The 18,808-nt window shown below is 44.9% G+C and overlaps 2 protein-coding genes across 4 annotated transcripts in view; one reads left to right on the top strand and one right to left on the bottom strand.

Moving 5' to 3' along the window:
* Positions 1–2,968, top strand: part of pgs1 (phosphatidylglycerophosphate synthase 1) — a 17,373-nt gene extending 14,405 nt beyond the window's left edge. The window contains exon 11 of the mRNA XM_030098512.1: positions 2,659–2,968. The gene's annotated coding sequence lies outside the window, so the exon portion shown is untranslated. The remainder of the gene's footprint in view (positions 1–2,658) is intronic.
* Positions 2,257–18,808, bottom strand: LOC115393506 (cytohesin-1-like). Of its 3 annotated transcripts, none has more exons than XM_030098513.1 (12): positions 18,705–18,808; positions 10,676–10,758; positions 8,398–8,462; positions 8,191–8,257; positions 7,924–8,042; positions 7,551–7,744; positions 7,263–7,411; positions 7,070–7,182; positions 6,142–6,220; positions 5,985–6,056; positions 4,864–5,018; positions 2,257–4,792 (listed from the first exon to the last, which is right to left on the bottom strand). In XM_030098513.1, exons 1-12 carry the CDS (start codon positions 18,790–18,792, stop codon positions 4,714–4,716), a joined length of 1,263 nt encoding a protein of 420 aa, XP_029954373.1. In that variant the 5' UTR covers positions 18,793–18,808; the 3' UTR covers positions 2,257–4,713. The 3 variants fall into 3 exon arrangements, with proteins under 3 accessions (XP_029954373.1, XP_029954374.1, XP_029954375.1); XM_030098514.1 differs by lacking the exon at positions 18,705–18,808 and adding an exon at positions 14,367–14,459 and having other exon boundaries at positions 2,258–4,792; XM_030098515.1 differs by lacking the exon at positions 18,705–18,808 and adding an exon at positions 12,452–12,773 and having other exon boundaries at positions 2,258–4,792.

Genomic DNA, 18,808 nt, shown 5'->3' with positions numbered 1-18,808 from the left:
GAGAAAAACGCCGTTTACTTCCGGGAGACGTCAGTACGTCGCGGCTGCTCCCTGTCCAATCAGAACGCTTCGCAGACCCCCGCGTGAGAGACGATTTAATCCTTCGTTTTTTGCCCATGTAAAAACGACACTCGTATAATTCTGAATTACTTAACTCAGAATAAATCAATTCCTAATTAAAACCGCCATGCAACTACACTCATTACGATGTAAAGTCCTTTAATTAAAGAATGCAATATGCATAAACCACAATGAATCCTACACCATCCCAGCAAACATTTTCACTTAAGATATTGTCTGAAATTTTTGCAGAGCAGACAAAATATAACCTGGAATGTTTTGCACACACACACACACACACTGGGTGAAAAAGGCTGTGGCTTCTGTGAAATGTCTGCAGTCATTGTGGCGAGTCCCAAATCGCAGACCCCGCTCTCGTCTTCCCAGCAGCCCGAATCAGCCCAGCGGGAGCGGGGACGCCGAGCCGGCTGATTCACGGCCGTCAGCAGTGAGTCAGCGCCGCGTTAACGGCGGCGACTTGAGCGCTGCGGTCGGGGTGAATCCTGTCGGGACTTGGTGAGGTGGAGGCGCAGCCCTGCCTCGGCCCGCCGAGGGGAGACTCAGTGAGAACAGAAAACATTTCAGAAAAGGGAGTGCAGATAGGAGATGTTTACGTGAAGAAAGCCTCTGAGCTTTCTTTTTTTTGTTTGTTTTCAAACAAGGTTTCTGAGAAGAGGAAGTGTCACAGGCCGATGACGGTAAACGGGTGGCGTCTTATCAACGCTTGAACGAAGTCAAAAGAAAAGGAGCTGGACTGAACTGCTGCCAGAAAGAAGCAGCTGACAATGGAGCGTGTCTTTGCCCTTGAGTGCTCCATTCAGATCCGCCAGCAGCGAGAAATGACTTCGACATATTTAGCGCCATTGTTGGGAAAATTGTGAGAAAACTGGAAATCCTCGTGTTACCGGCTCGGTGACGAACCGCTTCAGCCTACAGCATAAGTGAGTGAAGGAAGACGCGTGTCGCTGCTGAAACGCCAACAGATGTGAGATCTGATGTGGAATCAAAAAATATGACATTTCCAATCATGGTGAAACATAAACCTCAAGGAAATATTCACATTCATTCTCCGAAATTGCTGCTGGTGGAAACCGTCAGGACTCTTAATCTATCAGATGATTGATTCTTATCCTCATTCCTTCAGAAACGGCTCGCATACTAGAAAGTTCCAGATTATGTCTTACATGAAGTGTAATTACAGTGTGATTACGCTCATAATGCCGAGAGATTCAACCTTTTGTCTTCTGAGAGCCGCTTTTACGCAGTGACGTGACAGAAGATGTTGTGTAACACTTATTTACTTAAGAAAATACCCAAGAGGAATTACACAATGAATATATTAATATGGCTGTATGCTAACTTCATTTTGCAGTTTTTCAAGAGTTTATCTTCATTTACTGTTCTAAATCTAAGCGTTGTCTCGGAAATGGGTCTGAGAAGGTATGATGCTCTTGGAAAGATGCTGAGGATCCTGGACATAAGTCTATAATAACTGTACGACGGTGTAAATACTCCAGTGAGCTGACGGTGAAGGGTTAATCACTTCATTTGAATAGAATTTAAAACATGAATTTCTGAAACAAAAGCTCTCAAACTACTAATGTCTTGTTTTTGAGCTTCTTTTCCACGACAGTGTATCATACTGTACTGCAGTGTGACTCCGTAAGACAGTCTATAACCTGCTGCTCCTCACTGTTGTCTAAGAGCTCTAGAAATCTCCCAAATGGCTAATTAAAGCAAAAGGAGAAAATTCTGTTAGTTTATTGAAGAGTTTCATCATTAAAAGAGAATTGGACTTAATTCTCTGTAATTGTCACCCTGCACTGAAATAGGAAAGCTGTGGACATTTATACAGATTACTGTAACCATGTATTATTTCTAATGGTTTCTCTGATTTACCAGGAAGTAAAGGGACAGAAGTGAGACTGAATGTTTCAGTCGTCGCTCAGCCTCATGATTAAAGCTGTTTAATCATCATTATACCACTTAACACACATTAAGGCCTCTTGGCTTCTCTTAAAAAAAGAGAAAACTGAGGGTTGTGACATCTATTCAGACAATATACCCATTATTCCGAAGTGAAATTCAACAAAAAAAACCATGCATGTGAACCAACTTTTTTTTTTAATGAAAATAAACATGTATGTCATAAAATAAAGCAGAAACTTTTGTATATATTTGATCTAAATTGGAAAATTTCAAGCTTAGAATTTAATAAAATCTAAAAATATTTCATCCCAGAGGACATAGTCACAATTGACATGAATAAAATGAAAGTATAAATAAATAGAAAGCATTTTTGTTGCTTCAGTATTTCTGTAAATCTGTTTGAAATGCGGAGCAGCCGGGGATCTGTTCTCCTCGTCACGTCTGTCCTCCGACAGGAAAAAACACAAGACGCTCTGCCAGATCCCCGGTAGCAGAAAAGGTTTTATCAGGATCGACTATTGTTAGGAGGAGGACAGACTCGGGGTCAGACGGTGTCACGGTTCTCACTCGTCAGGCGCATGGCCGCCCTCTAGTGGCGAGGCCGATCTCTGCCAGCAGGAGCGTCGGTATCGGGAGTCTCTTATTAACCAGCCGTGTCTCTGTTCGCAGGAGACAGCAGCTCGTCTCAGGTCGAGGCCTCGGGAGGTCGGATCGCTCCAGCCGGAGCGCGAGCGGCACGCCGGGACTCCACGTCGTCTCCGGCGCCGCCAGAACGGACTCTGCGCCGAAAACTGGAACCCTCTTGTCTTCAGTCATAACCGTTTGTCTTCTAACACCCGACATCATCGCACTGGATTTCACGGTTTGTAGCGTCACCGACTACAAGCGTTTAAAAAAAAAAAAAAAAAAATCAACACCTCCACTGCTCCTTGTTGCATGCGTGACTAAATAAAATGGGAGGTGGGGATGAAATGGACACTGTGAAGGTGGAGAGAAGCAGGACAGTCCCTGGAGGAGTGTTTACAGCTCTGCCAACTGTACAGGCCGCCCCGCGTTAACTTTGTAAATTAAAGGAGTGACTTTTTAACCGTACTGCACAGGTTTGGTCCCTATCTTCAAACACATTAAAAGCCAAACTGTCCAGAATAGAGGCAATAGAAAAAAAAAGTTTGAACTTGGACAGTCTTCAGCAGGACTGATGATCGTCGAGCTGTCATCTGATTGATCTCATTTCCTCAAAGCAGTGGCAGATTTTTTATTTATTTTTTTAATCGGTTTCCAAGTGGTGTGAAAAACACTTGCTGGAAACATCAGGCGTGGAGTGGGTGATCTCTTTTCGCTGATGGCTTTGATAACGCCATGCCAGAGTGTGACTCATTGTTTTCACAGCAACACCCAGTGAAAGTCTCACACAGGCATTTTACAACAGGTACTTAAAAAAAATCTCCCAGTACAATACGTAAAACAAGTCGTCATGAGCGCTGTTTACATTTTTATGGTTTCGAGAGCTCGACATGTCTTTGAACTGTTTCCAAACAGCAAAGCTTCATAACGGGTTTAGTTGTTCTTTTCCACACGTGACAAAGAAAGCCAAGTCATGATGAGACGCAAATTCATCTCCAATGAAAACCAAAGCAGCGGCTTTCAAGCTTTTTAATGAGACAAAACAACCAATAAATTACAGAAAATCTGGATAAATAAATATTTTAACTATGCATTACCTTCATTTTGAAAGAAAAAACTAATATATGAACGAACTGAACGTTGAAGGACTGATGAGATGAACTCTGGAAACAGGAGAAACTGGATGGATTAATACAAGATGGTGATCGTTTCTTACACTGTAAAAAAGAAAAAAAAAAGGCAGGTACAGGATGCTGGACAGTACCGTGCAAAGGTTTCAGAAATGGCATTTCATCCAGATTTGCTCTCCGGCTAATTAATAATCTTCATGTGCTTTGGGGAGAAAGATGATTTAGGAATCCTAAAAATTACAATCTCTATATAATAGATTATTTTTGAGAGGATCAATCACACACAGTCATACGTAATGGTTGAATGTCATTTTGTCACTTCAGCCTGAAACTGTCTGCACGGTATTGTTCAATCTTTAAACCTTCCAGAGAGAAGCTGCAGGAGGATGTGGAGTCATTTATACCAGCTGGGGAGTCTGACAGCTTCTGAAATGCATCAAGGAGCCGAAGCAGCCTCAGAATGAGGTGGATCGGTGGACCAACTCCTGCACAGTCTTTGATTTCGGACGTCAAACGGAAACAAAAAAAAAAAGACGCGTTTTTACTTGAAATGTTGAGCCTTGAAGAAGTGAAGCACCGACGGAGAGATGCTATGTGTCGATAAACCAAACCTGCCCCGTCAGAACGCATCCTTCAAGAAACGTGGCCACAATCTGGAGAGAAAGTCACTTTAACGATCCTTCATAATTTACACTTTGACAGGCTGTGGGTTTGAGGCCCGTGTTGACGGACTCCAGTCCCTCTGACACACTGCGGGAGATTTCCAGAATCGTCCTGCCCAGAGGGCTCAAAGCTGTTACAGTACTGCATCGAAGTAACATTTAACGAGAGAGAAGAGTGAATACTTTCATCTTGAGATGCAGCGTGAGGTCAAACCTGCAGAAAGGGGAGGAGCCTCTTTACAACCAGGTCTCAGTGTCCCTCAGGCAGAGCCGGAGCTTCAAGCTTCCAGGTTGGTGTTCCAGCGGCTCTACAGTCCCTTCATGGACGACACCTTCTTCTTCCGGGCCGCCAGCATCTCATAGAAGGGATCTTTGCTGATGGCCGCTCTGCAGACGGAGGAGACGGAGGTGAGATTCCAGCTCGAGCGTGTGAATCGGAGGGCACGGCCGCCACTCACTTGATGCTGTTGATCCACTCGTCCTTCTCCTCGGCGGTGGGGGCGGAGATCCGGTAGAAGGTGTGGTTCCCCTCCACCACGCGGCCGTCCGCCTCCGTCTTGCAGGCTTTGATCACCTGATCTTTGTGGTTGGGGATGAAGAGCTCGAAGCAGTTCTGGGAGACGGGAGACGAGTCGGGAGGTTCAGGCTCTACAAACACTCATTAAGACACGTTTCAGGTTAAAGTAAATGAGCAGGGTGAACAGACTGCCACATCAAATCATTACTGAATAAGTATCAAATGTAATGACGCTTCAGTCCAGTGGATGGCACTGGCGAGCCTGGATCCGGTTTTGTCAGCCTGTAGTAAAACTGATCTTCAGGCTCATTTTTCCATCTCCAGGAGGAAACACAAAACTTCTCCAGAGTGACTCACTGAAGGTCAGTTTGTACTGAAGCAAAATGTGGCTCATCCTGGATTTATTTTACGATTATGGACAAATGTGTTCATATGAGCTTGTATTTTAATGGTACTGAAGAGCTTGTGTTAGTTTTGGTGGATCTTGTCTGTGATAACTAAGTACATGAGAAGACACATAAATTAGCTAAAAAGAGTTAGTTTAGTTAAAAAGGGATTTTTTTTTTTTTTTTTTTTTGGTATTTTTCTTCTACATCAGGTATCTGAGGTATCTACTGCCAGTAGACGCTTCTGAAAGTTGGGGCGGTTGAACAGAATCTGAGGATCAGTGCGGATTTATGCACTGACCTCATTCTATGAAGGTCGCTGAGGTTGCTCCGGGCTGTGCCAGCGATTTCACTGCACGCTTTGGAAATACCCAGCAGTCTTTTCTCAGGGTTTTAAAAAGCTCCAGTAAAACTCAACTCCTCTCTCGTGTGACTAAAACCTACAGTGGGGCGGCGCTCTGTGAAGTCTGCCGACTTCAATAATGGCTCATCTGATCTGTTGTTCTGCAGTTTCAACCTGATGGAGGGTTTGGAACATTCAGCTTAAAGAAGAAATGAGCCTTGTGTATTTAATCTCTGCTCACTACACAGAAATCCTGACTGTTTGTTCTTTTCTTCTCTGATAAAACCAAACATGCAGAAGCCTTCATGTGGTCTGAGGGGAGAGAACGCTCACCGGCTTCTTGGAGTCCTCCACTTCTCGGATGCTCAGATTTTCCAGTGGAATAATCCCTCTGGGCTCCTTGTCCTTGTAAACAGATAAATTACAGAGTCAGACCTCTAAGTATAACTTCCCCGGGCGGCGTTCAGGTCTTGTGGACGTGCGGCCTCACAGTGGTGTACTCGAAGTAGTAGAGGCAGTTGTCGGTGAGGATGAACCAGCGCCGCTTCCAGGTCTTCACCCGCCCGCCTGAGGACAGATCGCAGGGTGAAGACTCCCAGCTGGACTTGGGGGGGGGAAAGCGGCACACTCCGAAGCGCGACGGCGACACAGATATCAGCGGGTTAAATCGACCTGACCGCAGAAGCTGAGGTTAAAACACGGGTCAGTGGCCAGCGGTTAGAAGCAGATGTGAAACCGTAATGTTTATTTTCACATCGGGACGCAGCGGCGAACAGCAGAAGGTGAATTCAGATATAAAATGAATGACGGGGCTTTTTCAATGGACACAGCCAGAGGCAGCTCAGAGGTAAAGTGGGGGGGGGGGATTGGGGGGAGGGGGGGTGATTGGGGGGAGGGGGAGCAGCTTAGAAGCAGCAGTGCATAAAAAAAAAGTGGGGAGTTTAGGTGTACATACCTCCTGGAGTCAAAACCATGAAACACAAAAACAAACGGAAAGTCAACAGCAGAACAAGTCCTTCTGTTCAGTCAGTGAAGAAACTGCAGCTTTTGTCATGTTGAGGGTGTTATTACACACCCCACCCACCAGAGGGCGGTCTGGGAAAACTCACTGATCATTGTGAGGATCATTTTTATCTTGTTCTCACTACTGGAGGAGCAAATCTTGAACAATCTGTTATACTAACAGAATTTATTTTAGTAACTAAAAAAAGCAGCTACATTTCTAGGTTAAATTTATTAAATCACCCTGAAAACTATTTAATCATAAAGTAATTACAGCATCTTGTTGAGATTTGAGTACAAGACGTTCCTCCTTGATTTCTGATAACTGTCTGGTGGATCTCGGCGCCCGGGGAACAGGAAGTGGCTGCGGAGCCGCCGGTCCCTGCTGTCTGCTTCACATCCTGCCAGTTCACGTACCGAGTTTGAGCAGCCAGCCTTCCCTGTCGGGGTTGAAGAAGGTGTGTGTGAGGTCGTTCCCGTCGTCCTCTGGGATCTTAAAGGGTTCGTTCTTGATGCTGTCGTACAGGTTCTGCAGGGGTCGCAGTTTAACGTCTCAGTTGATCTGGTTTCAGTGTGTTTCTGTGGCTTGAGGAGGTGAAGGCCTCTCACCCTGAGCAGGTCCTCCGGCAGGTCTCCGCCGTCGTTGATTCCTCGGTTCATCGCCGTGAATCTCTGAACGGACGGCTTGTCCTTCACGTTGGGGTTGTGTAGGCTGGTGTTCAGCATGATCACGGCGAATGACAGCACGTAACAGGTGTCTGGAAACAGAACGGGGGCAAACACATTGAGCACAGGGGAACGGATCAGGAAAACAGTGCTAAAATAACCCAATTCTTGCTATTTATGCTTTCTAATATGTGAAACTTTGAAAAGCAGCAGGTTGTCGCCCTCGTCCACCTGTGCTCTGGAAGACCCCGGGGTTGCAGTGGCAGTAGCGCTGGGCGAACGCCTCCATCATGCGGTCGATCTTCTGGGCCTCGCCGGGCAGCCTGAAGCTCCACAGGAACTGCCTGAGCGCCTGGACCAGGTTCAGGTCTGTGAACTCGTGCAGCTCCAGGAAGGCGTGCAGGACCTCGATGTTGAAGTCGTCTCTGCACGACGCACAGCATCCCACACACACACACAAACCCACACAGGAACATCCACGGGGCAGTAAACAGAAGGAAAAACAGGACAGAGATGTGAATTCTGCTCATTTTCGGTGAAAGACCAGAGCAGTTTTAGAAAACGCGAGGTGAAGCTGTTTCTCCACATGGCGCGTTTTCCTTACCGCTCCCCCAGGTAGTCTCCGATGGCCGTCTTATTGAGCCCCTCTCCCTTGTAGAGAAACTGGGCGATGTCGTCGCTGGTGTTTTTTAGCAGGGAGCTGTCTATCAGGAAGCGAATCCCCTGATGGACAAAATGAGCAAACACCGAGCGTCACTCTAACGTGTCTAATTGTTAAAAAAATAATCATGCTAGGAACAGTCTTTCCTCTAAAACTCAGATTTTCCTGCTGCTTTTGCAGGCGACTTGAGTGAAGAACACAGTTTTTTACCTTTGTGGGATCCATGTTGAACTTTTTCCGGCCCATGGCCATCTGTTTATTCCTCTGCATGCTTTTCCTGGACAATTAATATAGAAAAAACACAAATATACCAAAACAAAATCAACAAAAGACATTCGTTTTAGCATTTCTCTGAATGCAGCTGCACTAAAAAAAGGGCTGAGTTCAGCGTCGCTGCATCTTGGGAGATAACCTCACCTCTCTTCAGTCAGGCCCAGGCTTTCAATCTCACTGGTCACCTCTGCTATCTCATCCTTCAGCCGCTGAGACAAGGGATGAACGCGGAAATGAGAGGAAAAACAAATCATTACCTTGGAGCGCAGAAGCTGGAAATAAACAGCAAACAAAAAGTCTGCATGTGACACTGGTGTGATATGTGACCTTTCACCCAGCCCTCCGGAAAGGCTTTGATATCTCTGAGATGAGTCAGCTGCTCCTCGCTGACCACCACCACCTTCCAGATAAACCCTTCTCACCACAGGATGACCCGCTGAAGCCCCGGAGGAGCAGCGTGACTCGCTCTCCCTGCAAGGAGCTACAGCCAACAGCCGTCCCCTGCAGGAAATCCTCTCTGGGATCTGCAGCACCTGTTCCGAGGTCGGAACCCGCCGCTGCACCCTCTCCCCCCCGCCCTGCTGACCCAGATTTATTGGGCAGCGACCCCCCCCCCCCCCCCCCCCCCCCCCCAGAGAAACCCTGAGCCCAGCAGAAAAGATCCCGCTCTAAGACAATTACAGAGGACGCCTCAGATTACAGCCCAATTCAGCTCTACCTTCACACTGAGGTAAATAAGATTCCTCCGTGTATGTTTCCATGGTTACAACCCCGCCATAAAACCGAGCGCGTCCTCTGTCTCCATTACTGGAAATATTTCACGGCTCATTACCCAACAGCCCCCGGGGGGCAGGACGGGGCCGGGCTTAGAGGGGGAGAAACGGTGAGTGAGTCGACCTCGGTAATAAACTCCATCAATCAGTGGTCGCGGCGGCGCTGCCTGGAGGCCCCGTGTTCCTTTGTGTCGTCGGCGTCCGCCTCACACACGCCGGACAGGGTTCAAACCCAGAAAACACTTCGCTCAGCTCGTTGATGAAGACGTCAAAATCGACTACTAAACTCCTACTTTCAATATGACAAATGCAGGTGAAATACTGAGATATTGCCGTAAACACAGGGAGGGAAACAACCTCTGCTCTCTGTGATGATAAATGACTTTTCCTGCAGAGGTGAGGAGTCAAATTTATCTTCCCTTAAAGTTACTTTTAATAAGCAGACCAGATACAATAAAATAGAAAGTGAAAGCTTTGCAAACTCTCACTCATTAATAGAGAAACTCAAACTCACCCAAATAAATAGCTTTTCCACATTTAAATTCATTTTTTTCTCTAAAAAAGTAAATAAATAATATAACAATAGTCATTTTCCCTGACAGGTCAGCCTGTAGCAGTGGAGCAGAAGTTCTTAGTAAATATTTGTGAAAGTAAATATTCACAGAAATTTGAGCGCGAGTCTGTTAAACGTGAATAACTCCAGGTCATGTAAACACAAGCATCGGTGCTTTACATCGGCTGGATCTTAAATTCAAACAGTAAATATGCTTTAGCTAAACAACAGTGTCAAGAACTGTTGTGCTTGGAGCTTTTTGTTCGACTGTTGTGGAGAATAGGCCTGAAAAACAGCTAATTAAGAACAGAAACTGTGATCCAGTCGCTCATTTGAATATATTTCTACATTTTTATTACATCAATTACACAAAAATCTAATATCTCAGTTGCTTTAAATGAGGTTAGACGTTCATCCGATGCTTCACAGGGTCAGATGTCCCACCAAACAAAGTTATCCAAATAAAGAGCTGACACAGACAGCCTCGTTAATTTATTTAAGGGGGTACTGGGGGGCGGGGGGCTGAACTGGGGGTTAACCTGTCCCCTCCAGGCATCCAGACCGAGAGAGCTAAAAGCCTCTCGCACATATATAACAGAGTGCACGACCCACACAAAGGGGATCATCTGTCTCGCGCGTGTACAGTAACGCTCCGGTGGTTATTTGCCTGCACACACACACACACACACACACACACACACGTCTAGACATGAAGGTCCAAATCTTCTCAAGGACACAGACGAAAGAAACACATGGTGGTGAAACAATGAAGAGACTGATCAAAGCAAATTCTTGCTGGTCTCTGGTCTGAAATAATCCAAACAAGTTGGGATGAAAAAAAAAAGAAAAAAAAAAAAAGTAATGCCGGGGAGTCCAGACGACCACACGGTTCACAGCGAGGACAGAAAAGCCTCCCCTTCAGAGTGGATTCTGTCCTCCAGAGGAGCGAAAACAAGATGAAACAGAAGTAAAGTGGAAGATCGTACGAGCAAGCACACATTGAGAAACACACATCTTCGGCGGCCATCTTTGTTTATTCATGGCCGGGCAGGCCTTCGCTGACCGCCGGCGTTGTGTTTAATGTGTGTGTTCTTACTTGTATGTCCAGCAGCAGCTCCTGTTTTCTGCGGCGGATGCTCTCCAGCTCCTGTCGCTCCTCCGGGCTGAGGTCATCGGGCACTGTGGGGTCAGATCGTCACATCGTAAAGCATCAACTGCTCGGGCAACACAAACACTGGACGTGCACACACACACACACACAGACGCACACAAAAATGAAGCAGAGAGACTTGAGAGTCCCTCTGCTGCGGGTCACTATGGCAACACAATCTTTAATCCATCAAATTACTCCCCCGGCATCCAGACCCAAAGTGGAGGAGGAAATCAAAGCTTTTGTCTCAAACAGATGTATGAAGGGATGTATGAACCCTCGTTGTGGGTAAAGGATTCAGAAAAGTCAAATGCAGAGTTGGGAGAAGCGTTGCTGGGCCGTAAGATGATCACTTCTCGAAATACTGCACAGCACAAAGTGCTTCGTACTGCAGCAGCATTTACTGGAGGGAAATGTTAACAAATCATATCAGATTACTTATCAATTGTCTGAGCAGCCCTCTTCAGCTGTACAAGGCCAGCGTGCGTGTCCTCTGATAGAAGAGAAATTCACACACTCGCAGACGGCCTGTAGAGGAGTGATAAGGTGGGTAAGGGCGGAAAACGCTCATCAGGCGTTAACTGACGCGTGGTTTTTACTTGAGAAAACTTTACTAAGAAAAGGGAAAAACTCCTACAGCGCAGAATCGTTTGCGTCTGCAGCATATCTGCACAGCGTGTTTTCAGACTGCATCACACCCGCTGCCCTCTCACTTAAAAATGCATTTCCTCTTTTGACCGCCACATAAACAAACTTCTGCTCTGTAATTTTTTTTTCTTGCTCTGACTGGTGAAAAAAAAAAAAAAAAAAAAAAAAGAGGAAGAAAGATGGAAAATTATACTGAGTAAGAAGCAGACTGAAAGGACACAGTCCAGCTGTGCTGCTGCTGTTTTTCAGTCTCATTAGAGGAGTCCAGCAGGGGGATTCGGGGACGCCGGTCATTTCTCTTCACCATCACGGCAGAGTTATGAATCCTGTGTTTACACGACGAGTCAAGTGAAAATGCGCCGTTTTTGTGTTTTCGTTTCTGTGGCAGCTTGTGTCCTTTAAGGTGGGAGAATTTAAAGCTGAGAATTTAAAGAGTGCAGACACCCAGAGAGAGGTGTTACACACACCCTCGCCCAGAGAGAGGTTTAAGTAGGCCGGAGCTTCTATTATTATGAACCAGAAGACAAGAATAACGCCGCATTGTGAGCAGCAAAACTGGCACCAAAGCCACTTCCTCTCTCTGCAGGTGAGAGGAAATAAGGGGAATGTTATTAACACTTACTGAATATCTCATGCTTATGTCAAACACACCAGAAACACACATATTCTGACATAAATAACAACAGGCTTCCCTTAAAGCAGCTGTTCCACATAGTCTCCAGGTCATTTGTGTTACTGAGTAATGGGAAACCTCCTCACAGCAACGCTGCTGCTGACAATCAGCATCATGCCCGGGCCCAAAGTTTCCTCTTCATACCACTACTTCCATTGTCACTTTTGAAGTTGTGCAACTCAACCTCCTTCTGAGGATGCGCTGATGAATGCAAAGAACAAACCAAAACCACATAAATCCACCTGCAGTTGCCGCATGTTCTACTTTCTGGCCCTCATGAGGTTTCAAAGGAAGATGTGAAAACACGCATGCATACACACACTGCGACAAAAAGTCCTAATGTACAAGTTATGACGCGCGATACACCTACACATTTTTCGTCACAGTCCTGAGATTCATACCAGAGAAAGTTCCCGTCTCTGTAGAACCAGCGCGGCCCCGAAAATTGAGTCAGTGTTTCGTTCTCACACCAACGGCGCTGCAGCTCCGGAACCCACAGGTCTGCCTCAGACGCAGTGAATTTACTCCATTTCTTGATGTCCAGTCTTAAGTTTCCCACAGAGAGAAAATAAAGAAGCCTTGACCGATTTTCACAATCCTCAATCCCAATCCACGGGTCCTCGAGTCCAGCCTCCCTGCCACCCTAATCCTCAGGCATTTATCCCAGCGAGAGCAGAGGAGGGAAGCAGTCCTTCAGCTAAATGACTATCAGGACAAATGTGTTAGGGTGTGTGTGTGTGTGCGCGTGTGTGTGTGAGGGGGAAACCCTTGAGCTCCCATGCCCCCCCCCTGCCACCCGCCCCCTCTCCCATACTCCTTCTGTCCATCTTAACTCCTCCCTCCCTCCATTAATGAGCGGAGCATCAAACACAGGCTCCCCCATGTGGACGCCGGTGTCCCAGGGAGGCAGGAGGGGGAATTTCAGCGTTTGTCTTGAAAACAACACTCAGCGGAGGATGATGGAGGGCGAAGACGCGGGGCTGATCTGCTTGGGTCGGAGCTCGTAAATGCATTAAAAACCACATTTCAGTAAACATCAGCTCAGTGTGCGAGAAGAAAAGAACATAATTCCATCTCAGTTCATCACATGTGTGGAACAACATGACTCAGGGCCGGAGGCAAAGACCTTCGGTTATGGCAAGAGAGGAAAAAAAAAAATCCCTACTTTGAGAGTTACAGTGTCTGGCGGTGTTCACAGGACAATAATTGATTATTTCAGTGCTCACAAGGCCCTAACTGTCTTTCAAAGCTCAATGGCTGAGAGGATAATCAGCTCGACGGGGCGATATAAGTAAATCTTTTAGAGGAAAGCATTCCCACAGCCTTAGGGCTCCTAAGATGTAACAAAAAGGAACACAAACATTCTTAAAGACATTTGAAAAATGTGTATGGGGATACTGCAATGATGGAGGACGCCTTTAAAGAAAATACAAATGATGGCAATATTTACTATGCGCATTTCATTATATTGTGATGCATCTACTTGTTCATATATATATTTTTAAGACCATACATTTTGCTACAGATATATGAAAATAAAACACTCAATCACACTCCCACCGACAGGCAATTTATGGCCACCAGTTCCAACCTCAAATGTACATTTTTGTGTTGTGGGAAGAGAACCAGAGAGAAAACCCCAGACTTAATCCAGGGATCTCCTCAATGTGAGGTGAGAGTGCTCTCAACTTAATCACTACTGCAAACACTCTCTCCTCCTCAGCTCAGTAATAAACAGCCAGTTGCAATCCATTGTGCTCAATACTACAGTGCAGTGTTTCATTAAAAAGGGTAGTTTTATATTGTACATCTCCCATTGCAAGAGTCCATCCAGGGAAAGACAGAGGAGACACCCATGCAGCTGTGGAGATGAGCATTAAACTCCTGAATCACCTCCCTCTGAACAGCGCCCAGCCCAGCTCCTGGACCCGCTGCACTGTCCAAGCATTTTTCAGGGCAATCCATTCATTTGCAGGCTGTAAATGGGCGCATTGACTGTATTTATAGACACACCAGCTCTGCACAATAAGCACAAACCCCCATGAGGTCTGGCCTCAATCCAGAGCCATAATAATAGATCCCTTGTGCTAGTTAGTACCACGGAGCTTTAACTAACCTGACCTGTTGCTCTCGCTCTGAGGAAAGTTAAGTGAAAACAAATCACCCTGAATGTCTTCTATCCATAAAAACACCAATACTGAGCTCTTTTAAATAAATAAAACACTCGCAGCGCACTACCGATGAAGTTCTCCCGGGTACTAGTTAACCCTCGAGCTAACCTGGTTAGCCTTTCTAAACGCGGATGAGGAAACTCACCAACTCCGTCCTCCGACTTCAAAACCATCTCGGAGATGAAAAAAAAAAAACGGCCTGAAAATGTGACTTTGGAGGAACTTTCAGAGGTCCGGAGGAGAGTTTCTGCCGCTCTGTGAGCATTAGGGAAAGTAGTCTATCTATCGATGACAACTGACTGCGGAGCAACAGCCGGCGGACGCGAGGGGGGGGGGCGGGGCCTCGGCGCGAACAGCCAATCACAGAGCGACATTCAAACGCCAATCAATCAATCGATCAATCTGAGCAGTGGGGAGAAACCGTGCACTTGCTTTTTACTCCAGTAAATTAAAACTCCAGTAAAAGTGCTTTTTCTCTGTAACGAAGCAAAGTCACTTTATTTCTAGCGCTATTATATATTATTCATTTATTCTGTGCAGTAATAACAGAATCTCTGGTATATTAACAGTCGCTGCCAGCATTATTGTGTAAGAGTTTAAATAATATCAGATAATATTTTGTTTTTATATTTTTGTTACTGTTCCTTTTCTCTCACTTCTCTTACGTTACTGTGCCCACTTGCTGCTGTAACAAAGATTTACCCAGTGTGGGACAAATAAGAAGATTCTCTTATTAAACAGTTTGTTTTGACAACCACAGATATGTAAATGTACATCAGGGCCTGATGCTTGTTTTCATGAGCCTTTGTGGCAGATTTGTGTCACGATATGTGGCTGCTGTGTCTCTGTTAACATAATCAGTCTTTCTTCCTTTGAATGTTAAAGTTGACTTTGTGGTTGTTCCGTGTCTGTTTGCAGTGGTTTTTGTATTTCGTTCTAATGGTTTTGTTTTCCTTTTTGTCTCTTTGTCGTCATTCTGCACCCGTCTGAAAGTCATTGTACCTTTCCATTATGTTCAGCTGTTTTTTTTTTTTTTGAAGATGTCTTTGTGATAGATTGTTGTTTTCTTTTTGAGTGATTTATTTAGTCTTTGTTGGCATTGTGCATCTTTATGTGTTTGTTTTGTGTCACTTCATTATCATTTCATGCCTCTGAGCTGTCAGTTTTCGTCTCCCGGCACTTGGTTTATCTTTCTTTGTGTGTATCTTTTTTTGTCTTTGTTGTAACTTCAACCACTTCATCATTCTTCATCTCTGCTATTGCTTTGAATTTCTTTCTTTTTTAAAAAAGTACCCTCTTAGAGTCTCCTTTCATTGCATATTTTTTTCTTTCTTTCTTTCTATTTAATTTGTGTTTGTATGATTCTTTTATATCTCTTGTACTTCTGCCTCACTTTGTAGATCAGCAATTTTCAATTTATGATTTATTTCTTTCATTGGCATCTTTGCGTTTTTCATTCAGGTGCTTTGTGCCTCCAGATGGTTGAGCTGTTGCATTCTGGGGCTCTCTGATCCTGCAGGCTTCTGGGTTTGTGCCGCTGAGCCCCTTTAATAACCTTAAATCAGTAAGCCCCTGGTAAAACTCCTGTAAAGACACAGTCCATCCATCTCCCATACTGCTTTGGGGTTGCCGGATTTTGGAGTCAAACACAGAGGGATAAACAGGCACACACACTCACAAACACAGTTTAGGAAGAAAATCCATGCATGCACAAGGACAACATGCAAACTCCACACAGGAAGTGCAACTTGAAGTCACCTCAGAGACATTCCCACCCCGAGGCGAGCAGGGACAGCCGGCCTGACGGCGCCCTCTCCTCATTATTGGCATTCTCCTCCAACACTTGTTTTGGGATCTCACTCTGGGAACTCGCCTGAATGTTTCTGCTGCTTCATTTTTCCACCAGTTAATTCCACCAGCTGACGGGTCAATCACACATCGGAAATGCATCTCTACATTTTTTTTTTTTTTTTTTTTTTGACCCTGTGATTCTGGAGCCTCTCAGGACATCTGCTATATTTCCAAACTTACATTTCTCCAAAAGCTGCATGTGTGGGTGGATCTGCAAAATCCTCTTTATGAAGTTTTCTGTGAGAACCAATATCGAAAAGCTGTAAAGTAACTCCAAACTGAAACAGGAAGAGGATGCAGCACTCAAATAGACATTAAAAAACCCCCTTTAGAATAACAGTCTCCACCTGCTGTACAGGACACACGCAATCAGCCACATGGGTGAGAACCCTGAGGAAGCAGGTCTGATATCAGATGTGCACTGACTTGTGTGTGCGCGAAAAAGGAAGGGAGAGGAGAGGGTGTAGAGAAGGATAGAGGAAAGGAGGGCAAAGGATTGCAGCTGTGCGCGTGAATCGGTGCTTTATTCAGAGTTAGGACACGCCGAAAACAGGATACGTTGAGGCGGGGTAGGGAAGAGCTGCTGCAGTTTAACAGTTTAAAGGGTCCTCGCAGTTTCTTTTGAGCTCCACTACTTATTTTGTATCAGAAAGGAGTCTGTATAAAAGCTGTGAGATGTGTGGATCTGAACAGAAGCACAAATCTCTCAAAAGAAACTGTCTCAGCAAAAAAAAAAAAAAAAAAAAAAAAAAACCCTTAGACAGACCAGTGTACCACTAAATGATCCCAAGAAACTATAAATATAACTGATGATTTAAGACATTTCCTTTCTTGATAATAAAACAGAAATAAGCAGATGGAGGGAGTTTGCCCTGAAGAGACAGAGCGGTGGTGTCTTTTAAGCCTTCTCTAAATCAAACAGCTCCCTCTTTAGTGTGCTTCAAGTAATTAACACAGAAAATAGTTTTGACATTTCCTCCCTGGGGCTGAGTAAAGCGACTGATAGCTCAAGCAAGGTAAGAAATCATTGATCAACTGAAAGGCTGGAAACAATCAATCAAAAGTGCAGTAAAAGGCTATTTCAGCTCAGGTTTGCATGTTCTCCTCATTGGTTGGATTGGTTTGAGTACTTCTGGTTGGCGTCAATTCTGAGATAAAGGAAGAATTTTTTTTTTATATAATCAAGAATGAGGAGCAAAGATAAACACGCAGTGTGGAAAAAGAATGCTGAGAATTTGTACACAAGGACGACTGCTGCTACACTGTTTGAATCATACTCGAGTACAAGAAGAAGAAAAACAGTTCTGGAAAAATACTTCAGTGAAACCACAAAGTACTAATCCAAATTCAAGTATGAGATAGTTACTGTTTATATATCTATTTATTGAATCAATTAATTGATTACATATTTATATATTGCATCAAAGATTCTTTTGTCTTGTCTTTTGTGCAAACATGAGTGTGTGTGTGGTGGAGTTTGCATGTTGTCTCTGTGCGTATGTGCGTGCATGATGGTTGAGGTCTGCCTGCCCTGGCACATAGTTGGCTGGAATAGGCTCCAGTGACCTTTGAACCCTGAGATGAGAGCATTAACTATGTATATTACATTTCTACTAAATTCTAAACTTATAAACTTGGAAAATCTACCAAAAAAAAACAATTTTATCTAGTTTTACCTAATTTTGAAAAAACAGAAAACAACAACAACATCTTCCAAATATGCTGTTTACTGCCACAGAATACACCCATTAGCAAGTTTCTAACATATTTCTGTTTAAAAAGTTGATCCCAATGTTAAATCCACTGAAAGATAAAGAAAAGAAACTGGGATCTGGGCATGGAAATAATTAAATCATCATGCTTAATGGGAATCAGCACTATAATCTGACCATAGCTAATAATAATGACAGCATAATTTAAAGTAATTGTAAGAGGAAGCTACAATGAAGACCGTTGAGTGCATGTACTTCACAGTTAAATGGTTTATCTGTGAAATCGCGTCAGTGCGAGAGGCCTCAAGGCGGAGCGCCCGGAAATAGAAAGAAGAAGAAAGAAAGTGCTGAAGGAAAAGGGCAGCGGAAATGGGAGTAACCTGTGTTTGAGCGCACTGAGCTGCCTCCACTGCGTGGCGATGAAGGCTTTGAGCGCACGGACGCAGCGTGAGAGCACCTGCGCCGGGGAGCAGTGGGCAGCCGTGGAGATTATATCACTCCAGCACCCACAGGAGAGGAGGATCCTGGACCGGAGCATGATGGGAGTGCGTCATGTTCTCAGATCAAGCCCACCGTCACACACACACACACGCACGCACGCACTCTGAATCATGTGTGCACATGAACACAACATGAACACACAAACATGCACGCGCGCACACGCACACACTACAGAGGGCTCTCTGTCTTGATAACCTGCCTGAAAATCTCCACAGCAACTGAACAGTGATGGCAGTCATGACCATGTGTCACGCTGTCGATCACAGAAACACACTGAATAACAACAACTCTGAAGACATTTCATTCTAAAAATCAGCTTTTTTAAAAAAAACAAACAAAAAAAAAACTCAAGTTTTGTTTTTGACATAAACACATCGGCATTTTCCAACAAATTGTGTGTTTTGTTGGGAAGCACTCACCTGTGGATGCAGCAGGTGCCCCCGGCCGCACTGTGGGGCAGAGAAACGCCTGGAAGCTGGAGGCACACAGCTCGCTCACGGTCCCCATCACGGCTCCGAGCTCT

Source organism: Salarias fasciatus, chromosome 8 (genome assembly GCF_902148845.1).
Source record: "Salarias fasciatus chromosome 8, fSalaFa1.1, whole genome shotgun sequence".
Taxonomy (NCBI): Eukaryota; Metazoa; Chordata; class Actinopteri; order Blenniiformes; family Blenniidae; genus Salarias; species Salarias fasciatus.
The sequence above is the reverse complement of the archived record's forward strand: the minus strand, read 5'-3'. Positions and strand labels throughout refer to the sequence as shown.